Genomic DNA, 22068 nt, shown 5'->3' on the forward strand with positions numbered 1-22068 from the left:
ACAAATGAAAATGAATAGTACAGCTAACATTGGAGCATTTATGTAGTAGGAACTCTTCTAAGTGTTGGCATATATGTTCCGAAAAACAACCCTAGGAGGTAGATTCTATTACTATTTACATCTAATACTATTACTATTTTATTACCATTAGATTCTATTATTCGTTTTACAGCTGAGGAACTGATGCAGAGAGGAGGGAAGATGGTCTAAGGTTATAAAGCAAGAAAATAACAAAAGTAAGATAAGCCAGGATACCTGCCCCAGAGTTTAAAGCTTAATAACTATGTTGTTATTACATCATTCTCACTCTTTTCAGTATGTTGGAAATTCAACATTATTTCTGTATGTTGGAAACACTTTTAACCTATGACTACACAGGAATGCAAGCGCACGTGCACACACATACATTTCTGTGGAGCTTAAACTAGTTCTAAAGACGCTAAGAGAATTCTAGGAATGTCTTGAAAATAGCAGCCTCCCAATTGCTATAATTTACTAATTTTCATGCTTGAGGTTTGGTATTTTTTGGATCATTGTTTCATAGTCAAACATTATTTCTTCAATAGCCCTAAGGTAATATATATTTGGAATCCTAGATAACTGATATGAGGAAACATATGACATAACTCAACCATCTCCTCTTTCATTAAGAGGCAAAATTCAATTACTTATCTTCAGATCTGAAAATTCATAGTAAGAGTTTTTAATAAATAATGCTGTTAAGAAATTTAATACAATTTCAATTATTCATTTTTTCTGGTCTCTTAATTCTGAGTTGGTGTATTTTTTAAAAGCCAGTAGCTAATACTTACATAACAAAAATATACTCATATAGGACTGTTTATACCACAACATAAAAGGGGTACTGGCGTTCTTAGTCATCAAATATTTCTGAGCTTTGACTACGTGCTAATCACACACTCCCCAGTACCTGTTACCATTTCTTAAATGTCTCTTCTTCTAAATCTATACACCCACATTCTCAATACTATCTTCTACTAACCTACAGAATATGCATTCAAAAATGTGAAAAAGAAGTTCTTGCTTTCAAAGGGTTCGTCATCTAGTAGGGGAAATAGACAGTAAAAGTTACCTATAAGACATAAGTACTTTAATAGCGATATTTTACAGGTAGTAGAGAAACGTTAAGGATTGGGGTAGATGACAGGGTGGCTGGTGCACTTTGAGAACAGGAAACCTGGAACATGTTAAACAGGAGACAACTCTTTAAAGAAAACTTGTCTAAAAGGAAGAAGAGAGGTTAATAGCTAGTGGCCTAAGTTCCAGAGAAGGTTTTAAGATGAGAGATGAATACTTAGCATCAATTCCCCTGAACTGCTTTCTTTGTTCCACTCCTCTCAGAGGACTGAATCGCAGCTGAGTGCGAGCAGGTTAGTATACATTTCTAAGCCTCAAATGAGACAGATGTTTAAGAACTCTAAATTATAGAGAGAAACTAAATCAATGATCTCTAAAGTTCTTTCTAGGTCTAAAATTCTATGATTCTATAACTATGATTATCTGATCTCTTTAAACTCAAAGGTAAATCACAACATATTCAGTATACAAAAGGGAAAAACCAAAACCAATTAAAAGATGAACTAGTTTGTACAACTGCATTCTATCATCTTTGCAAAACTGTTAAAACAACTAATTCCTGCTTTGAAAATCAGTACAATTTCCACAAGACAGAGCCTTTTCATCCGAGTTGGTAAAGTGCTTCTTCCCCTCAAACCTGCAGACTTCTAAAGAATCAACAAGCAACTGTTTAGTGGTAACAGAAACTGCTTAAAAGCCCATAGCTCGGACTTATAAAAGTCATCTTTTAAAAGGAAGATGTTTATAGAAACATGTGTATAACACTCTTACTGCAATATATTTGTTATCTTTGCTTTAAAATTTTAATGTACAAGTTGAAAGTTCATGAAGAGTTTAAAAAACAAACAAACCCCAGCTAAGAATAGCTCTTTAATAGCAATATGCCTTCTTTTTACTATTACACATTCTGACATTTAGAACAAGGTTTCCCTTACCTGATATGGACACGGAATGTGATATTCTCTGCAGCGTTCCTGTATCCATGTTGTTTCCCAGATGCCACGGTAAGCTTGCTCATAAAAGTAGCATCCAATTACAACCAAGAGTGGTACGAGATAAAGAATGCTGAAAACACCAATCCGGATCATAAACTTCACCAATTTATCTTGGTTCTCCTTTTCTAATGGAATTTCAATTCGAACTCTGTTTAGGGAGATAATGCCGGCTAAAAGGAGTGAGACCCCAACTACCACATACAGGCAGAGGGGTGCAAGAACAAAGTATCTTAATGCATCAACATCGTAGAGGCCAACAAAACACACGCCACTGATATTGTCACCTTCAATTTTATTCATCGCTAAAAGGATGATAGTTAGAGTTCCAGGGATGCCCCATGCACTGGCGTGAAACAGCAATGCTTTCTTCTCGATAGCTTCACTGCCCCACTTTGGCACAGCTGCCAAGAACCACGTGATGGTAAGAATGACCCACCAAACGCTGCCAGCCATAGTAAAAAAATAGAGTACCATAAAAAGCATGGTACAGGCTTTATTGTGAGATCCTTGTGTCACTGTGGAAGCCTTATACTGTGCAGGGCTAGATGCATTGCAGGCTACTCGGTCCTCAAGCAAAAACCCAATGAAGAAAATTAATGATACCATCATGTAGCAGACTGCGTAAAATATAATAGGTCTTTCAGGATAACGGAATCTTGTGACATCAATCAAAAAAGTTAAAAAAGTAAACAATGTGGCAGAGAGGCAAATGATTGAAATCAATCCTATGAAATATCGAGCAAATGAAAGTTCTTCTCTCCTAAAGTACATATTTGGACAAGGAGGTGAACAATCACGCACGTGTAAAAAAGAATAACCAAGATCAGGATCAATTTTCAACTCTCGGGGACACCAAAAACCATAGTCCCTCTGCACTGCCACTGGGGCGCCTTCAGTAGGATCTCCAGCTAAATTCAGATCCACAAGTCGAGGGTATGGCTCATCGCAGTCTGGAAATCTACAAAATACAAGATGAGAACCATTTTACTTATTGGGAAATCTACTGCCACCTAATACTTTGGATTTCCAAATTTAGCACTTGTGGCCATATCAGTATTTATTTCTATGTCCTTAGAGCACATTACAATACGTGGGAATAAAGTGATATCTTCTGTGTGGGCCATACAACTAGATTCTCCACAGTTGACCAAAACTGATATGGGTTTATACTTAATTTTATTTTAGTTTTAAAAACAGTATACTTTCCTAAAATAGTCAAGTACAGCCATCAATAAAAATGTATACATAAACTATTTAGGGGACACAGTTTAGAGTAAGACTTCAAAATATAAGTGAATAAATAAATATAAATAATACACACATGAGAGGTCTGACAATTAAGTTCTCGAACATGTAACAATGTTGCTAACCTTTTTTGATATCAGAGGGATTATTCATTATGAATTTGTACTAACTGGACAAACAGTTCAACAAGTTTACTATTTGGAAGTGCTGAAAAGGCTGCAGACTCCCACTAACTAGATGTTGACTAGTTTATGTGCATCAAATAGTTTCCAAGAAACTACCATTGATATTGTTTGCCAAATAAATGCATAACCTTATGCTGTAGCAGATCAATGTTTTATTTTCTAATACAAACCATTTTCTTCACAGGGCTTGGAATTATAAAGCCAAAAGACAGAAACTTATTGCGTTCAGGCATTTACTAGAATCCTGCAGTATGCGAGGGGTTTAACATAGACAAAAAAACAACAACCAGGATCTCTATCCTTGAGTCTAAAAGGAGAGAGAAACTTGTAAACACAACACAAAATACAGCAGTGTGAATCATGAAGCAATCAAAATCTATATAAAATATAAAAATGACATAGAGAAGGAGTATTTTAGGGGAAGAGGTTATGAAAGACTTTGTAGAGTAAGTACCTCAACACAGGATTTTGAATCATTATTTGGCAGTATTGGAAATACATCAATCAGTATTCTAGCAAGAAACACACGCAAAGGCGTAGTGATTTAAACAGGGTGTGTGTAGTACTGTGGGAGCATGAGGTATGCATGACATGACTTGTGACAAGAGATATGACTGGAGAGGTAAATATGTTGCAGAAATATATGTGTATGTGTGTCTCTCTGTGTATATGTATGTATATATAAACAGTGACAACATTTAAAACCATGCAAAGTAATACTATATATTTTTATGGATATATTTATATATCCAACTGCCAACTCAACATATACACACCCCTCACTCTTTAACCCTTCCAAAACCACTCTTGATTTCCACTCCATGCATTTCTCTATCTCCACAGTGGTAATACCATTCTTCTAGCTGCTCAGGCCAAAAACTCTGGGGTCATCTTTGAAGTCCCTTCTCTCTTCCATATAACACACAATCTACCAGCAAATCCTGTCATTCTATTTTGTGATATAGACAAATCCTGTCATTCTATTTCCCCCACTGCTGCCCCCCAGTTGGAACCATCAGTACTTCTTTTCCTGGACTTGTGGAGTGGCTTCCAATTGATCTGCATTTCCACATGGCAGCCACTCCTGCTCATGAGCACGTCTCTTCTGCTCAAAATCCTCTACTGGCGTCCCTTCTCACTCAGAGTCAAACCCAAATTCCATACCAGAGCTATAATTCTGATCTTCCTTCTTTCCATTCTCCCCCACTCACTTGGCTCCAGCCTCTGGTCTCCTCGCAGTTTTTTGAATATACCAAGCATGCTTCCACTTCAGAGCCTTTGCTCTTCCTCCTGTTTCTCTGCCTGGACTTCTCTACATATCCGTATTATGTGTTCTCTCACTACATTTAGGCCCTTGTTCCAATGCCTCCTTACCAAAAAGGCATTCCCCAACATCTCCACAGAAAACAGAGTCCTTCTGCTTCCCTAGTGTAGCACCATCACCTAACCCTACTCTTTCTAATCAGCATTCTTTACCATCTGACGTTATCTGTTTGTTATCTCCCACCACTACCACCGCCACTAGAATTTTAGCTCCATAATTTGTCCACTGCTCATCTTCAGCATCTAGAATAGTGCCTAGCACACAGAAGACATCCATTTAATATTTGTTGAATTAATGATTGTTGAATAAATATATTCATACAGCCCTAACCCAAGTAATTAGAAAGAGACTAGAAGCAGTGTGGAAGACAGATTTGAGCTCAGCAAAAATGGGGACAGAAATATCAGCTGAGCCAGAACTAAAACCATATAAGGCAATGAGAATACAACAGATACGAAATTAGTTAGATAAAAGTAATAGTATATTTAACTGATTCCATGTGGAAGCTAAGGTCCATGAAGGAGGAAAATGAGTTCCAAGGAATAAAAAACTGATCAAGGAATAAAATCAATTTTATACATGTTGAAACTGAGGTATCTGAGACAAATTCAGGCTAGGATTTCCAATGGCTGCTGGATTTGAGGTTTGGAACTTAGCAGGAAGACGTCAAGGCTACAGATTTAGATTTAGGAGTCATCAATATATGAATGAAAATGAAAATCCGTTAAGATGAGATTGTCCAGGGAAAGCATGTAGAGAACAGGAATGGAACTCTGGGCAGCAACAGTATTTAAAGGTCAGAATGAAGAAGAAGATGCAATAAAGAAAATTGAGAAGAACTGGTCTGAGATGTAGCAGACCATAATAATTCAAACATGATGGCCTGATTCTCAGGAAAGGAGGACAGGCTGAGGTTGAGGGGAATAAGGGTCAAATATAGAATAAAAAATTAGAAATGGAATTGAAGTGAGTGATACAGAATAGGCACAGGTACTGAAGGGGAATGAACAGAAATTTTCCTGTTGGCCAAACTGGAAATTAACCAAAGAGAAGCAGCAAACAGAAATATTATGGTTTGAATCATTGAGTAACAGCATAACTAATCTACAAGAAATTGGTTGAATCAATCCAGTTGGAGATTTGAACAAGTACAGTGGAAGGAATGAACTGAAACTGCTAGCAAAAGTGTTATTTCAAGTGATGGACCACAAAACTTAAGCTAAGTAAGGAAATAAATGAGATCAGAAAGGACTCTATTCGGGGGGGAACCCAAAAAATCTGGGGGTTGGGGGTGTTCATGAAGTTGAACGAGGATGAGAGATGTGGAAGAATACAAAGTTGTTATGAAAGACCAGCTTGCCAAAATTTCAGATTTCAGAGTTAGGCAATCCCAGGCAATAGTGAGGATATAAATAGATTTAATCCTATCAAAACAAATAAAGAAATAAAGATCATAATGAGATTTCTATATTTGTATATAAACAATTAAGATGAAAAGACCACTAGACAACAGGAGTTAGATACAAGAAACATAAAATAGGGTTCTGGCCCAGGTAATTCTTAACTGTTAAAAACACCAGGAACTTTAGACTTCTAAAAGAGGGCCTATACACACTATCAGGTGTTTGAGGAAAGAGTGGGTAAATGGTTAGATGGGGCTAGATAATAGAAGTGGTTAAATAAGTGGGAAACAGAATAGACAACTATTAGAAAGCAAAATGTTAGTGACCTGACCCTAAGAAACTAATATGTTTTATTTCTTAAATTTTTCCATCTTTCAAATGAGAGTAACAACATTTGTTTGTTACCTACCTTCAAGGGCTACTGTCAGAAGATAAAATTACTTTTAAACATGAAGGAGAAAAGAATGTTCAGTACAGCATTGTTTATAACAGGAAAAACCTGGAAATAACCCAAATGACCATCACTCGGAGATGGCTAAATAACTGTAGGATATTAATACAACTGGCATTATATAGCAATCAAAGGGAATCAACCAGACCTACAGATATAAATACAAGTGCATATAAAAAAAAGTAATGTTATTTATGGATAGGTAGTATAAGAGTACAAAAGCAAACATAGGAATGATTAACAACAAATTCAGCATAATGATTAACTCATTTCTGGGTTCAAAGGGAATGAAATTACGACAGGTACCAAGGAAGGAACCTTCAACTCTATATAGTTTCTTTAAATCTGAAGCAAATACTGCAAAATGTTAAGATTGTTGTTAATCATTCCTATGTTTGCTTTTATACTCTTATACTACATATCCATAAAACTAGATAATAATAGGTACATACATATTCATCTTATTATTCTTTACCCTTGAAATATTTCAGAATACAAAAAGGCAAAATGTTATTATATAAGAAATACAGTATTATTACTGTCTACATTATTACTTTTAATAATAATGTTCTCTGATACAAATCTATAAAACTGTCTAGTAAAAATCTTTAGGAAATGCTTACATTCTATATATTAGAAATGATTGACAAAGCATCTGACATTTTGTGGGTCTGGTATATTAATACATGACAGAAAAACAGAACAGACAGAACTACTTTAGTCATTAACACATTTAAATCATAAAGATATTTAAGTCCCATTAAATCATCATTAAAAATATTTAAGACAACAAATGAATATTTATTTTCTTCTCTATATGTTCTACTTTTCATATATGGCATTACTTTTATAACAAGAACAAATTTTTGAGGGAGAAAAATCAACTGAATGTCTTGTTTTTAATTTAATTTTTAAAAAATTTCTTTGTAGAAGCATTTTTCTTTTTCTACCTTTCTTATTTAGTGCTTCCAAATTCCTAAGGAAATGAATAATTCCGAGGCCATGAAACTGCTGTTCAAACTTAAGATTAATATATGTATTTGAAAAAGTTTTTAAAAATCGATGAACTAGAAGACAAGTAATTTTTAAATATACTTCGATACGAGTAAATGATCCATGAAAATATATGATTTTCGCACCTACTGCATTCCATATCTTCGGGCCAAGGAACACCAAACATTTCCATGAGCTTTGAACACTCGCTGTAAGCCCGCTGACACAGCCTACGACAGGGAAGTGTGACACGTCCATATTCCATACAAATAGGAGCATAGAGTGCACAAAGAAATGGCCGGAAATCCCGAGAACAATCCAGATTCACCATAGGGTGGAATGGCTAGGAAAAAGTTAAAATTGAATTATTAGAGAAAGAGTTGTACACAAATTAAAGTTTTTTACATACAATAATGCAATATTCTTTTTTTTTTTTCCGTTTTAAAAACTTTCTGAGAGTTCTTGTGTTGTTGTTTTTTTAAACAAAACCCTTTTAGTTCTTCCCCTGGAGATTCTGATTTGGTTAAGTCTGAGGTGTATCCCAGAATCTATATGTATATTTTAATCGTAACAGGTGATAATGAAGAGACAGGGCTTAGAACCAGTAATAACAATATGATCCATTTTGTAAAGAAAAAAAAAATTACAAAAGATATATGCAAAATGCTTAAAAGAGTGATTACTGCTTGGTGATGGGATTAAATTTAAATTTTCTTCCTTTTATGTTTTCAATTTCTACATTTTCTTCAATTAACATGCATAAACAGGAGAGAGAGGACAAGAAGTGAAAGGAAAGGGAAGGGGAGGGAGAGAAGTAGTTATAGTAGCAGTTATTTTGAAGATGGGAAGTAGGGAAGAAATCTCTCACCTTTTCTCATATTTTCTTGCTCTTTTTACATTAAAAAATTTAAAAACAAAGTTCTTTAAACTCTGAAATCACATTATATAAACAGAGCTAATACTGTAGTTGATAAACAAAAAGAAAAAATAGTGGCTCCAACATAAAACCATACTAGAATCATCATTATAAGCACAGGAATAGATCAAACATCCCAAGAAATGAGCATCTTGGCTTTTGACTATCAAATATTTTCCCACTTGTTTATATAATAGTTTCAGGCTCACTGTTGGTTTTGAATTGATAACAAATATTCTCACCACCAGGCCTTTCTATTGAGTAAGAATCAATTTATTTCTATATCAATATATATTTTCCAGAGATCTCCTATACACAGTACAGTCATAAAACCAGGAATCACTTAAAGAAACTTATGTCAAAGAAGTTACCTATAACAATAGTTTTGTGGTTACCACAGGGTGGGAGGGATGGGGTGGTAGATGAGGGTAAAGGGGATCAAATATATGGTGATGGAAGGAGAACTGACTCTGGGTGGTGAACACACAATGTGATATATAGATGATGTGTTACAGAATTGTACACCTGAAACCTATGTAACTTTACTAACACTTGTCACCCCAATAAATTTTCATTTAAAAAAAACAACACACTGTATAATGGATGTGATAACTGATAACCAATATATAAGAAACATATAGTTTATTTGTGACAATAAACTATATGTACTATCACTTCCAAGCATGAAGGAGTAGTTTGTGTTAAACCAATGTTTCCATCAAGAATAACTTTAAAATATAGAAAAAAGTTTTAAAATATCTTTTTAAAACTATTAAGAGAAGTACTGAAGGAAAAGAACTAGAGAGACCAAGAATCCAGAAAGCAGGGAAGCATGGTGAGGTGGCCTGATTAGTGCAGCCAGATTTCCCAGGAGGCATTTGTTAAGTCGGGGCATAAGATAAGGCAAGAGGCTGAGAATCAAGTTTTGCCTAGGCTGACGCTAGAAAACCTAAAAACCATCAGAGCTTTGGTCTTGCGAGGCTGAAGACAAAATTCACCGGCAAGAGAAGAAAGGTAGACCGTTGTCTTATACCATATACAAAAATTAACTCAAAATGTATCAAAGGCCTAAATATAATAGCAAAATCTATGAAACCTGCAGAAGAAAACATAGAGGTAAATCTTCATGACCTTGGATTTGGCACCAAATCCTTAGGCATGACACCACCAAAAGCACAAGCACAAAATAAAAAAATAGATAAATTGAACTTCATCAAATTCAAAATTAAAATCTTTTGTTTTATATTAAAGGACGCTATCAGGAGAGTGGACAACCCTCAAAATGGAAGAAAATATTTGTAAATCAGTTATCTGATAAGGGTCTAATATCCAGAATACATAATGAACTCCTGTAACTCAACAAAAAGACAAATGACCCATTTTTTTAAATGGGCAAAAAACTTGGACATTCCTCCAAAGAAGTTATGCAATGACAAATAAGCACATAAAAAGATGCTCGATGCCATTAATCATTAGGGAAATGCAAATCAAAACCACAATGAGATATCACAACATACCCACTAGGATAGGTATAATCTAAAAAACAAAAAATAGCAAGTGTTGATAAGGATGTGGAGAAATCGGACCCCTTATACTCACACTGTTGATGGGAATGTAAAATGAGAAACCACTACAGAAAACAGTTTGGCGATTCCTCAAGACGTCAAACACAGAATTACCATATGATCCAGCAATTCCACTCCTAGGTACCTACCCAAAAGATTTAAAAATAATGTTCAAGCAAAAACTTGTATATGAATGCTCACAGCAGAGCACCATTATTCATAATAGCCAAAAGGACCAAAATAAATGGAACGTAAGCAAATGGGAAGAAAATAAGAGGAGAAATCAATAAAATTGAAAACAGAAGAGCAACAAAGAAAAAAAAATCAGTCAAACTAAGACCTGGTTCTTTGAAAATGAGATAAAATTGGTAAGTTTCTAGCAAGACTGATAAAAAGAAAGGGAAACTCAAATTATCAATATCAAGAATGAGTCTCCACAGACATTAAAAAGCGAACATTACAAACAACTCTATGTATATGCTAGAAAATTTAGATGAAGTAGACCAATTCCTCAAAAGCCACAAACTACCAAAACTGGGTCACCCAAAATAAAACTGTAATCTGAATAGTCCTATAACTATTAAACAAATTGAATGTGTAGTTTAAAACCTCCTGAAAAAGAAATGTCCAAGCCAGATGGTTTCATGAAAATCTAACCAACATTTAAAAAAGAATTAATACCAATTCCATACAGTCTCTTCCAGAAAATAGAAGACAACTAATCCCAATTACATAATTCTATGAAGCAAGGATTACTATTAAGGCCAAAGATAGCACAAGAGGAGAAAACTATAATCCAATATCCCTCATGAATATAAATGCAAAAATCCTTAACAAAATAGTAGCAAATCAAATCCAAAAATGTATTAAAAGCATTATATACCATAACCAAGTAGGGTTTGTTCCAGGAAATCAAGGCTGACTCAATATTCAAAAATCAATCAATGAAATCTACTAAATTAACAAACTAACAAGGAAAACTCAAATGATCAGACCAAATGAAGGAGAAACAGCATTCATAATTTTAAGTTTTCAGCAAACTAGAAATAGAGGGTAACTTCCTCAACTTGATAAAGTACATCTACAAAAGCCCTACAGTTAACATTATACTTAATGGTGAAAACACTGGATTCTTAACTCTAAGACTGGAAACAAGGGACAGACGCCTGTTCTCACTAATTTCATTCAACATGTACTCAGTCTTACCAGCATAATAAAGCAAGGAAAGGAAATAAAAGGTGTAGAGATGGGAAAAAGAAAACTGTCCTTATTTGCAGATGATACTACTGTCTACATAGAACATCCCAAGGAACCTACAAAAAACCACCTAGAACTAATAAGTGAGTTCAGCAAGGTTGCAAGATATAACAAAAACAAAAAACATTTCTATAGATAATGAACACATGAGTATTAAAACAATACATTTACATTCACTAGAAAACAAAGAAACACGGTATAAATCCAACAAAATATGTTTAGGACTTGTATAAAATGCTGATGATGGAAAGGTATACACTTGCATTAGTTTGCTAGGCCTGACATAACAAAGTACCACATAAACTGAGTGGCTCAAACAACAGAAATGCATTGTCTCACATTTCTAGAAGCTAGAAGTCTGAGATCAAGGTGTCAGCAGAGCCATGCTCCCTCTGAAGGTGCAAGGAAAAAATCTGTTTCTGGCCTCTTTCCCAGACCCTAGTAGTTCCTTGGCTTGTGGCAACACAAATCCAATCTTCACATAGCATTCTCCCTGTGTCCTTCACATCATCTTCCCTCTATGTGTGTCTGTGTCCAAATTTTCCTTTTAAAAAGACACTAGTGACACTGGATGGGGGGCTCCTCCCTACTCTAGTACGACCTCCTCCTAACTAAGTACATTTAGAATGACCCTACTTCCGATAAGGTCATATTCTGAAGTACTGGGTTTAGGATTTCAACACATAAGTTTTAGGAAGATTCAATTCAACCCATAACACTGTTTCATGGGTTGGAGATCCAACATGAAAAGATGTCAATGGAACACAACAGAGTATGTACCTGTTGTATTACAAAGTTGTATGCCTGAAATTTACATAATGTGATGAATCAACGCAACACGTTACCCCAATCAATTTTATTTTTAAAAGTCAAGTGTCTCCCAAACAATCTCTAGATTTAATGAAATTTCTATCAAAACCCAGCATGATTTTCAGTAAAGACAAGTTTATTCTAAAATGTATATGGAAAAAACAAAAGTAGAATAACTGAAACAATTCTGAAAAAGAAAGTGGAAAGAATCATGCGTATCCAATTTTAAAATTTACTATGAAGTTAACAATAATCAAGACACTGTAGTATTTGGTAGAGAGATAGACACAAAGATCAACAGAACAGAATGGAGAACCCAGATAAATCCACACAAGATTTTTGACAAGAGCAAAAGCAATTCAAAGGTGGAAGGACAGTCTTTTCAACAAACAGTGCTAAAGCTCGTGGATATTCATAGGCAAAAAAATACACCATACCTTATGCAAATTAACTCAAAATTGATCATGGATTTAAATGTAAGACATGAAACTATAAAACTTTAAAAGAGAGAGAAAAAAAAAATCTTCCAGACCTAGGCTGTAGAGTTTTCAAAAATGACAACAAAAGCACAATCCATAAAAGAAAAAAAATTTTGGCAAGTTGGACTTCATTAAAATTTAAAACTTCTGTTCTCTTGGGGCGGGGGGGGGGGGGGAAGCCCTATTAAGAGGATGAAAAGGTAAGCTACAGACTAGGATAAACTATTTGCAAACCACATATCCAACAAAGGATTTGTATCTAGAATATATTTAAGAAAACTCTCAAAATTCAAAAGTCAAAAAAATTCAATTGGAAAATAACAAAAGTTGTGCACAGAAAGGATATATTAATGGCAAATAAGCACATGAAAAAGTGTTCAATATAATTAGCCATGAGGGAAATGCAAATTAAAACCACATAAGATATGACTATATCACACTAGAAAAGCTGAAATAAAAAATTAGTGAAAATACCAAACGGTGGTAAGAATGCAGAAAAAGTAGATCTCTCATACACTGCTGGTAGAAATGTAAAATGGCACAACCACTACGGAAAATAGTTCAGCAGTTTCTTAAAAATCCAAACATACGCTTATCATACAATCCAGCAATCACACTCCTGGGCCTTTATCCCCCCAAAATGAAAACTTATCTCTGCACAGAAACCTGTACAAGAATATTCATAGCAGCTTTATTTGTAATAGCAAAGAGCTGGAATACAACCCAATGTCCTTCAATGGGTGATTGATTAAACAAATTGTGGTGCATCTTTAAAATGGAACAGTACTCAGCAATTAAAAACAATGATTGTTGATACCTGTAACAACTTGGATGGATCTCGAAGGGTATTATGCTAAATGAAAAAAAGCCTATCTCAAAAGGTTACATACTGAATGATTCCATTTATATAACATCTGGAAATGACAAAATTATAGAAATAGAGAACAAATGAGTGATTGGGACTAGGAAAGGAGAGAGGGAGAAAGGAAGCACAGAGGAATTCTTTAGTGGGGATAAAACAGTTTTGTATCTTAACTGTAGTGGTAGCTACATTAATTTATACATGTGATAAAGCTGCGACGGCTGCATACACATGAACATAGGTGTATACACACGCATAAAAATGAGTACTTGTAAAACTGGTGAACTATGATAAGGTCTGTAGACTGTACCACTGTTAATTTCCAGGTTTTGATACTGTAAAATAGTTATATAAAATTGTGAGATTGGGGGGAAACTAGGTAGAGTACACAGAATCTTCTGTACTATTTTTGCAATTTGACGTGAGTCTGTAATTATTTTAAAATTAAAAATGTATCATATTCACATGCTGATATATGCACATACATCATATATATGTGCATATGTATGTCTTAAGCAAGTCTCAAACTTGCTTGGTACTCAGCAATACATAAAATACCAACTAATGCAATATTGTTATGTTCTATGTTAGTAAAACCTCCATCTGGGAGCCCCATCATGAATTATAAAATTGATTTGAGTGACTACCTTGCGCTGCTTGCACTGAGCCTAAAGGGACAAGTTTATGCTTCTGCCACTTACTCGCTCTAAGTACCTTGTACTTTTATCTCAGCCAGCATTTACTGACACTATAGGCCCGTGTTCTAAATGTTTTACACACAGTCTCATTAACCCTCTCAGCAATCCCATAAAGTAGGTACTATTATTATCATTTCCTTTTTATAATACATGTGAAGAAAATGAGGCATAGCAAGTTAAGTAATTTGCCCAAGATCATACAGCTACAAAGACCTAAATAGAGTCAACGCTGGGCATTCTTATCCAAAGCCTTTCAGCTTAACCAATTTGTTTTACATAACCTCTCTAAACTTCAGTTTTCTCCTCTGTAAAATGGTCTTAATATCACATAAATAATATATGAAATAGTTAGCAAACAGAATCCAGTAAATGAGAGCTTAAAAGGGGATTAGGGACGAGTTGCAAATTAATAGAGCTGTAGAAGGCCTATTTGATGGGCATGAGGAACCTACTCTCAAATGCCAGACGGAGAAAGTCAATGGGAATGATGTTTTTAAAAAGCAAAAGAAAACATGGATGCATCTCAGAATCATTTTGCTGGGTGAGAGAAACCAGATATAAAAAAGTAGTACTGCATTTATATAAAACTCTTACATTTATATAAAACTCTAAGAAATGAAAGTAGTCCATAGTGACAGAAAGCAGAAGAGTCAGTGGTTGCTCCGAACGTAGAGTGGACTACAAAGGACCACAAGGAGGTGGCAGGTGATAGAAATAAACGCTCTACATCGTGATTGTTATGATGTTTTCCTGGGTAAACACATCTGTCAAAACTCATCAAATTGATCACTTTAAATGGGTGCAGTTTATTGTATACAAATTATACCTCAATAAACCTGTTACGTAAAACAAAAATATTTTTCAAATAAGCAAACTGATTTCAACCCTAACAATTTTTAACCTCAGCAAAATCAACATTAAATGAGGTGGCCTGAATACAGTAAAACTGAGAATACGTAAAACAAGGAATACTATTAAAGCACTGTGAAATATAAAAAGGAATTTCAGCTGATTAAATTTTAAAAGATTCTTACTGAGTACTTCCTTAAACAGTAACACTTCTGTTCACTAAATTAAGACCACATATAGGAAGTTTACAAACTGAAAAGTAACTTTCTAAAATTAAATTTCTGATTTCTGCAACAAAGGTGCACAACATGGAACCTTCCATTCTTTGTTCAAATTCAAATCAACCAAGCCTTTGTGTTCCCATTTTCTTTCTTCTTTCAAATTTCCATTCCTGTTACCATAGGAACCTGCTAGCTGACAAGCCTTCAAGCATAGCAACAGCCCAAGCTTAGCAAGGGGTGTGCAAAAGGGACAGAGTCAAAGGCCAAAATTTGACTCATGAGAATCAGAATTCCAATCTTTGTCACTCTACAAAGGGTCTGGTAACCATAGAAACTGTATCCTACAGAGTTGGGAATATTATGACTAAATTCACTAAATGTGAAACCAAATGTGGAATGGCCTTGAAAATTCAAAAATGGTATTCATTCGATTTCAGATCCAAAGTAGAGTAAGAAATTCAAAAACAACTTTTTAGAATAATTTAAAAGTATTTTAAATGATTAAAAGTAATACTTTCTTAAAACTCCTTTTTTGTAACAAAATTCCTAATGAGAAAAGCTCTAAAACTTTAAGAAACACTATGAAAAAAACAATTTGTAGGTTTGTAAACATCTTTAATCCCATAGTTTTCCTTTTCTTTTACAAATCTTAATATTTTAAATGTCTCGTGATAGCATATTACATACTTTCCAACAGTCTTTCAGTGAGTTGGTTTACAGAAATAAGCCATTATCACAGGAGTATAGCTATCTTAAGTCAAAGGGGAATCCCAGAGCAGCCCATAAAATTTGACTGTCCTTTAGGAAGTAAACTTAATATTTCAAATATCATGAACAGTATAAATTATGGTCTTTCTCATTACAAACCTAATTCCACCACAATTAAGAAGTTAATTTAAAACAAGTTTTTTAAAAGTATTCCTTTAAAATGATTTGTCACACAAGAAAATCAATTAAAAATTTTTGAAGCTGCTATTTTTTCTGCTAACATCATAAATAAATAAATGCAATTAATTCTCCACTATTTGTGTGTACATTTTTAAATTTAGAAGACGTCTTAATTTCTGGCTGGTTTCCCTGTCACACAATAGGCTTCTCAAGTCACTTCACTAGAATGTTTGCTTATTAATATTAACCGAAACAAAAGATAATAAGAGAAGTAAATCTGCTGGATAATGCATGTATTCTAAAAATTTAAACCATGAATTCCAAGAATAAATATAATCAAAGAAATTTTATTTCCTAAAAAGACTATCTACAAATGTTAATAATTCTAGGTACACAGGAGCATGTCATACTAGTCTCTTAAAAAAAAACAAAAAAACTATCTGTCTTTCAAGGTCCATTCAAATATCATCTGTAACTGATGTCTTCCACATATAATCTCATCTTTTGAATCCTGTTAGCACTTTATGCCCTTATGGCATTTACCAAGTTCTTCCTTAAGCTTTGGTCATTCAATCAAAAGGTATTTAATAAATACTAAATATCAGGCACTGCTGGGAGCTAGACAAAAAAGGACAGTTGGGATTATTTTAAATAAAGCTTCTGTACCAATTTTACTATTTTAAAAGCACGAGTTTCTTACAGAAAAAAATCAGAAAATACGAACATTAAATGAAGAACACAGAAAACACAAATAAATTGTACTAATTCAGAAACAACCAGTGTTGGCCTTGGGGAAAAATCTTCCAGGTCACTTACACTATGTGAACATGTGTATTTTTTCTTCAACCAAAGCAGGATGATACCACACATAATGTTCTGTTATCTACTCCTTTTTTTCTACTTATTAATGCATCAAGTACAACTGTTAGAATTTCGACAGGCAAAGACGGAGAAGAGAGCACCAAAGCAGAAAAAAAGATGAAAGGTCTAGAGATGGGAAAATTGAGTTGTTTTATTCTTTTGCTTAACTACACCACTTGTAAGTGCAAACACATCTGTTGTAAGCATCAAGTAATGACCAAAAAAAGGGGGTGGGGAGGCAAAGTAAAACACTAGTGTTCACAGGTGGTACCAGTGTTCACAGATAAGTGGTATCCGTGGTATAGGGATTACCATTGCCATCCCCACCAAGCTGCCTATTTAAAACCCCAAGAGATTAAGTGCTTAGGTACAGCAACATGACCGTACTCATAAATACTACCACCTCTTAACGGAATTCAGTTTATAAAGTTAATTAGTTCATTCAAACATATATTTAGAAGTCACTATGTGTGAAGCACTGTGTTAGGTGACAGACATACAAAGATGAATAAGGACAAGTTCTACTTTCAATAGTTAAAGACAGCAAACAACACTTCAGTAGGAACTGAATTTAAAATATGAGGACAACCTCACACCCATTAAGATAACTATTATCCAAAACAAACAAACAAACAAACAAAACCCAGAAAATAACAAGTGTTGGTGAGAATGTGGAGAAATTGGAACCTTTGTGCACTGCTGATGGGTACGTAAAATGCAGCAGCTGCTATGGAACACAATATGTATTGTGGTTCCCTAGAAAATTAAACAGAATTATCATATGATCTAGCAGTTCCACTTCTCAGTATATGCCCAAAAAAATTGAAAACAGAGACTGGAACAGATATTTGTACACCCATGTTCACAGCAGGATTATTCACAATAGCCGAAAGGTGGAAGCAACCCAAGTGTCCTGACAGATGAATGGATGAACTAAATGTGGTGTATATACATATACAGAGGGTGCCAAAAACATGTATATACATTTTAAGAAAGGGAAAAAAACTGTATTAATTGTAATACTCAATATATACCGATAACAAAGAATGAATACAAGTCACATTTGACTTCTGCAATTACAAGAGGTGCTCAAAGTGGTTACCATCAGCGTCCAGACACTTCTGATTACGGCAAACTACTGCTTGAGCATAGATAATATCTCTTAATATCTCTTGAGCATAGATAATATCTCTTACGCATTTTTTGGTACCCCCGGTATATATGACATATATATATGTGTGTGTGTGTGTGTGTGTGTGTGTATATATATATATATATGTATGTATGTATGTATATATATATGTTAATTTAAAACAAGTTTTTTAAAGGTATTCCTTTAAAGTGATTTGTCATATAAGAAAATCAATTTAAAAAAAAAAAAATATATATATATATATATATAAAATACTCACAATACAGGATTATTTAGTCTCAAAAAGGAAGAAAATTCTGACACATGCTTCATGAATGAAACTTGAAGACATTATGTTAAGTGAAATAAGCCAGTCACAAAAGGACAAATATTGTATTCCACTTATATGAGGTATCTATAGTAGTCAAAGTCAGAGAGAAAGTAGAATGGTAATGGGAGGGGAGAATGGAGAGATATGGGTACAAAAAAGTGCTGGAGAAGGGTAGTGGTGATGATTACATAAAGGTGAATGTACTTAATGCCACTAAACTGTACACTTAAAAATGGTTGGAATGGTAAATTTCATGTTATGTATATTTTGTCACAATTATAAAATACGTTTTTGAGGAATATCAATAATACTACTATGGAAGTGAAAAAAATAGTGAAAACAAACAGTTTGATACTGTATCAAAGAAAGGTTAAACAATACATATAGACAGATATTATATAAACATTTTATATAAATTACATTTTCAATTTTCTAATGAAAATATAAACAAAAAACATTTTTAAATGACTACCTTTAGGGGGAAGAAAAGAACAAAGTAGAAGTGAAAGGGCCAGAAACCAGACTTCTCTGAATGTACCTTATTGTATACATAAAGTTTTAAAACATACTTATAAAATAAATTTAAACAAAAAAATTTTTTCATTCCTCAAAATCAAAATGAAATATATGAATCTGTGTATTAAGTTGAACCACACAGAGAAGTATTTAAGTAACTTTAAAACACAGTATTTGATTGTATATCCTTGGTGAAATACCTCCCTAAGGACAAAATGAGGTACGAAGAAATCTTAAACTGCTTACAGTAATCATATTGTTAGTAGTAATACTGCAATTATTCTGAAATTATATATATAATGTATGTGTATAATAAAGCTTCAGTATAAAAGAAACAAAAATAAAATTTAAATAAAAACTGCAATATCATTTGAATTGAAAGTATCAGTATAAACTTAGGATGTATTTTCATTAAAGAAAAAAAAAAACATTTTCAAGCTCTGTCCATGAAAAGGCCTAAAAATGATTAACCTAGGGTCAACAGGCTTAGCACCCAGATAGTGGTCTCTAAACACCATTTCCAACTAAAAGGAACCAGTGCTCCCTAGAAAAACTGATGATTCAAGGTATGAAAATTAATGAAGAAACTGCAATTAAAATTGGACTTGGGAAGGCCTGTTAGAGGGCGCTCTCACTCCCTACCACTCATTGTTAACTACTCCAAACAGGAAGACATCAATTATAGCCTCAGTTGATTCAGTTTCTGACCCCAACCAACCAGAAAATAAGTATCCTGCATTCCCAGAAAATACATGCTCTACTATTTACTACTAGGAAGGTTTTCTTCTTGCCCACCAATTAGCCCAGCCAATGGAAACAATGCAGCTCAGCCAATGAGAAGCCATCACCTAAACTCTTCCTTTCCTCCAATGAATTTATTTTTCCTTGCTGATAACTTTCTTGCCCTGCTCTCCTTACTACAAAAGCCTTCCACCTTGTATAATCCCTGGGAGTACCTCTCTGCCTGGTAGAAAACATGCTGCCCCATTCATAAATTGTTTAATAAAGCCAATTACATCATCAAATTTACTTAAAGTTTGTTTATTAACAAAGATTTGAGGCAGAATTTTATGAAATGAGCTTGGATCATACCAGAAAGCAAGGACGCTATTAGAAACCATTAGGGTAGTTTCAAAAATACTCAGGAGCTATCTTGAAGAGGCTCCCACTGTCAAAGACGGAACAAGAATAATAAATGCAATGGACTAAAGCACATCAAATATGTTTAAAACTCCATGAATTCATAATGATATTTAAAAAATAAAAAAAGATCTCGGTCACCTTTGGAGTTTGCTTGGGAATCAACTCATTATACTAAAAACCAATGAACAAAAGAGTACAATCAAGTATTTATCCTCTTTCTCATATAAATTGTACATAAAAGTAACTCAGTAGTCCAACTGTCAAAGAGAGGAAGTTTCTGTTTATAAAGTATTCCATCTGAGAAATGAAGATGATAGATTAAAATATCACCATTTTGCAAACCCCTAATAAAATTATTGATCCTAGGAAATGATCAGCAATGACTGTTAAAATTACAGAGTGACAACCAGATATTATGTGCTTTATGAAGTAGTCTTTCCAAAAAAAAAAAAAAGGAGACAGATGTAACGTAAATAACAGCATAGGGATGCAATCAGCAAACTAAAGACTATGGGAAACTCTACAGGGCAAACATAGTACAAGAAAAAAACAGTGGGGAAAGGGAAGGAGAAACTATAAATTAAAAGAAACTTTAAATGACGTATCAATTGAATGCAATGTATGAACCCTGATTTGAAAAGCTAACTTAAAAAAAAAAAGTGAAGCACTCAAAGTAATTTGAACATTAACTGGATAGTTGATGATATTGAAGAAGTGATAAAGGTATGGTGTTCATATTATTTCCAGAGTCCTTACTTTATAGAGATATATACAGAAATATTTATGGATGAAATTATGGTATTTACTATTTGCTTCAAAGTAACCCAGTTGAGTTCTTGTTTCATAAGTGAAACAAGACTAGCTATGAGCTGATAATTTTTGAAGCTGGATGATGGGTCTATGGCGTTCATTGTACTATTCTATCATTGTTTCTATATAACTGAAATTTCCCACAACAAAAAGTTAGAGGGAAAAACAAAGCTAAAATTTGAGTTTGGATAACTGGGAGACTGGTTCAAACATGCTTTGTTCTTAATGAACCACAAAGAATACCAAGGACGTTCAGGCTCTGCATTCCCATTAGAAGCTGCCAGCTTCTCGTGCTATAGAAAATCTCTAATGAGAATGACAAAAGAAAACAAGGAATGGAGGTAAACTCAAACCATCCCAAGAGTTTTTCTTCTAGTTATCCTATAGAGGTTTAGTTTCTAAAAAAATAAGAGTAGACAAGCAATCTCCCAAACAAATTAAAGATCACTCATTCCACAACCTAACTGAAATTTAAACAGAGTGACAGGCAACAAATGATCTGCATTCACACAGCACTTTAACTTTATTTAAAGTTCTTTAATATACACATCACTTAAATCATTTGATCTTAACAATAATGTAAAAAGGACAAAAAAATTTCACTTCCTAGAGCAAATCAACACAAAGAAGTCACAAAACTATTAGGTTGGTGCAAAAGTAATTGTGGTTTTGCAATTATTTTTAACCTTTTAAACCACAATTACTTTTTTTTTTTTTTTAAGATTTTATTGGGGAAGGGGAACAGGACTTCATTGGGGAACAGTGTGCACTTCCAAGATTTTTCTCCAAGTCAAGTTGTTGTCCTTTCAATCTTAGTTGTGGAGGGTTTTTTTGTTCAGCTTCAAGTTGTTGTTCTTTCAGTCTTAGTTGTGGAGGGCGCAGCTCAGCTCCAAGTCCAGTTGCCGTTGCTAGTTGCAGGGGGCACAGCCCACCATCCCTTGCTGGAGTCAAACCGGCAACCTTGTGGTTGAGAGGACACGCTCCAACCAACTGAGCCATCCGGGAGCTCAGCGGCAGCTCAGCTCAAGGTGCCCTG

General features: G+C 34.2%; 1 protein-coding gene across 5 annotated transcripts in view; it reads right to left on the reverse strand.

Annotated features, from left to right (window-relative positions):
• The window catches only part of FZD3 (frizzled class receptor 3), a 71697-nt gene that overhangs the window by 37842 nt on the left and 11787 nt on the right, over positions 1 to 22068 (reverse strand). For 4 of the 5 annotated variants that reach the window (XR_002137474.2, XM_019733223.2, XM_074338350.1 and 1 more), the window contains 2 exons: positions 7841 to 8037; positions 2034 to 3051 (listed from right to left, as the gene is read on the reverse strand). Coding sequence is in view for 4 of the 5 variants with exons in the window: in XM_019733223.2 (XP_019588782.2) it covers positions 2034 to 3051; positions 7841 to 8037 (1215 nt within the window). In the remaining variant the exon portion in view is untranslated. Of the gene's footprint in view, positions 1 to 2033; positions 3052 to 7840; positions 8038 to 22068 lie in introns of those variants that run through there. The other variant, XM_019733226.2, reaches the window with a different exon arrangement.

The sequence above is a fragment of the Rhinolophus sinicus genome, linkage group LG07 (assembly GCF_036562045.2).
Source record: "Rhinolophus sinicus isolate RSC01 linkage group LG07, ASM3656204v1, whole genome shotgun sequence".
In the NCBI taxonomy this organism is placed as follows: domain Eukaryota; kingdom Metazoa; phylum Chordata; class Mammalia; order Chiroptera; family Rhinolophidae; genus Rhinolophus; species Rhinolophus sinicus.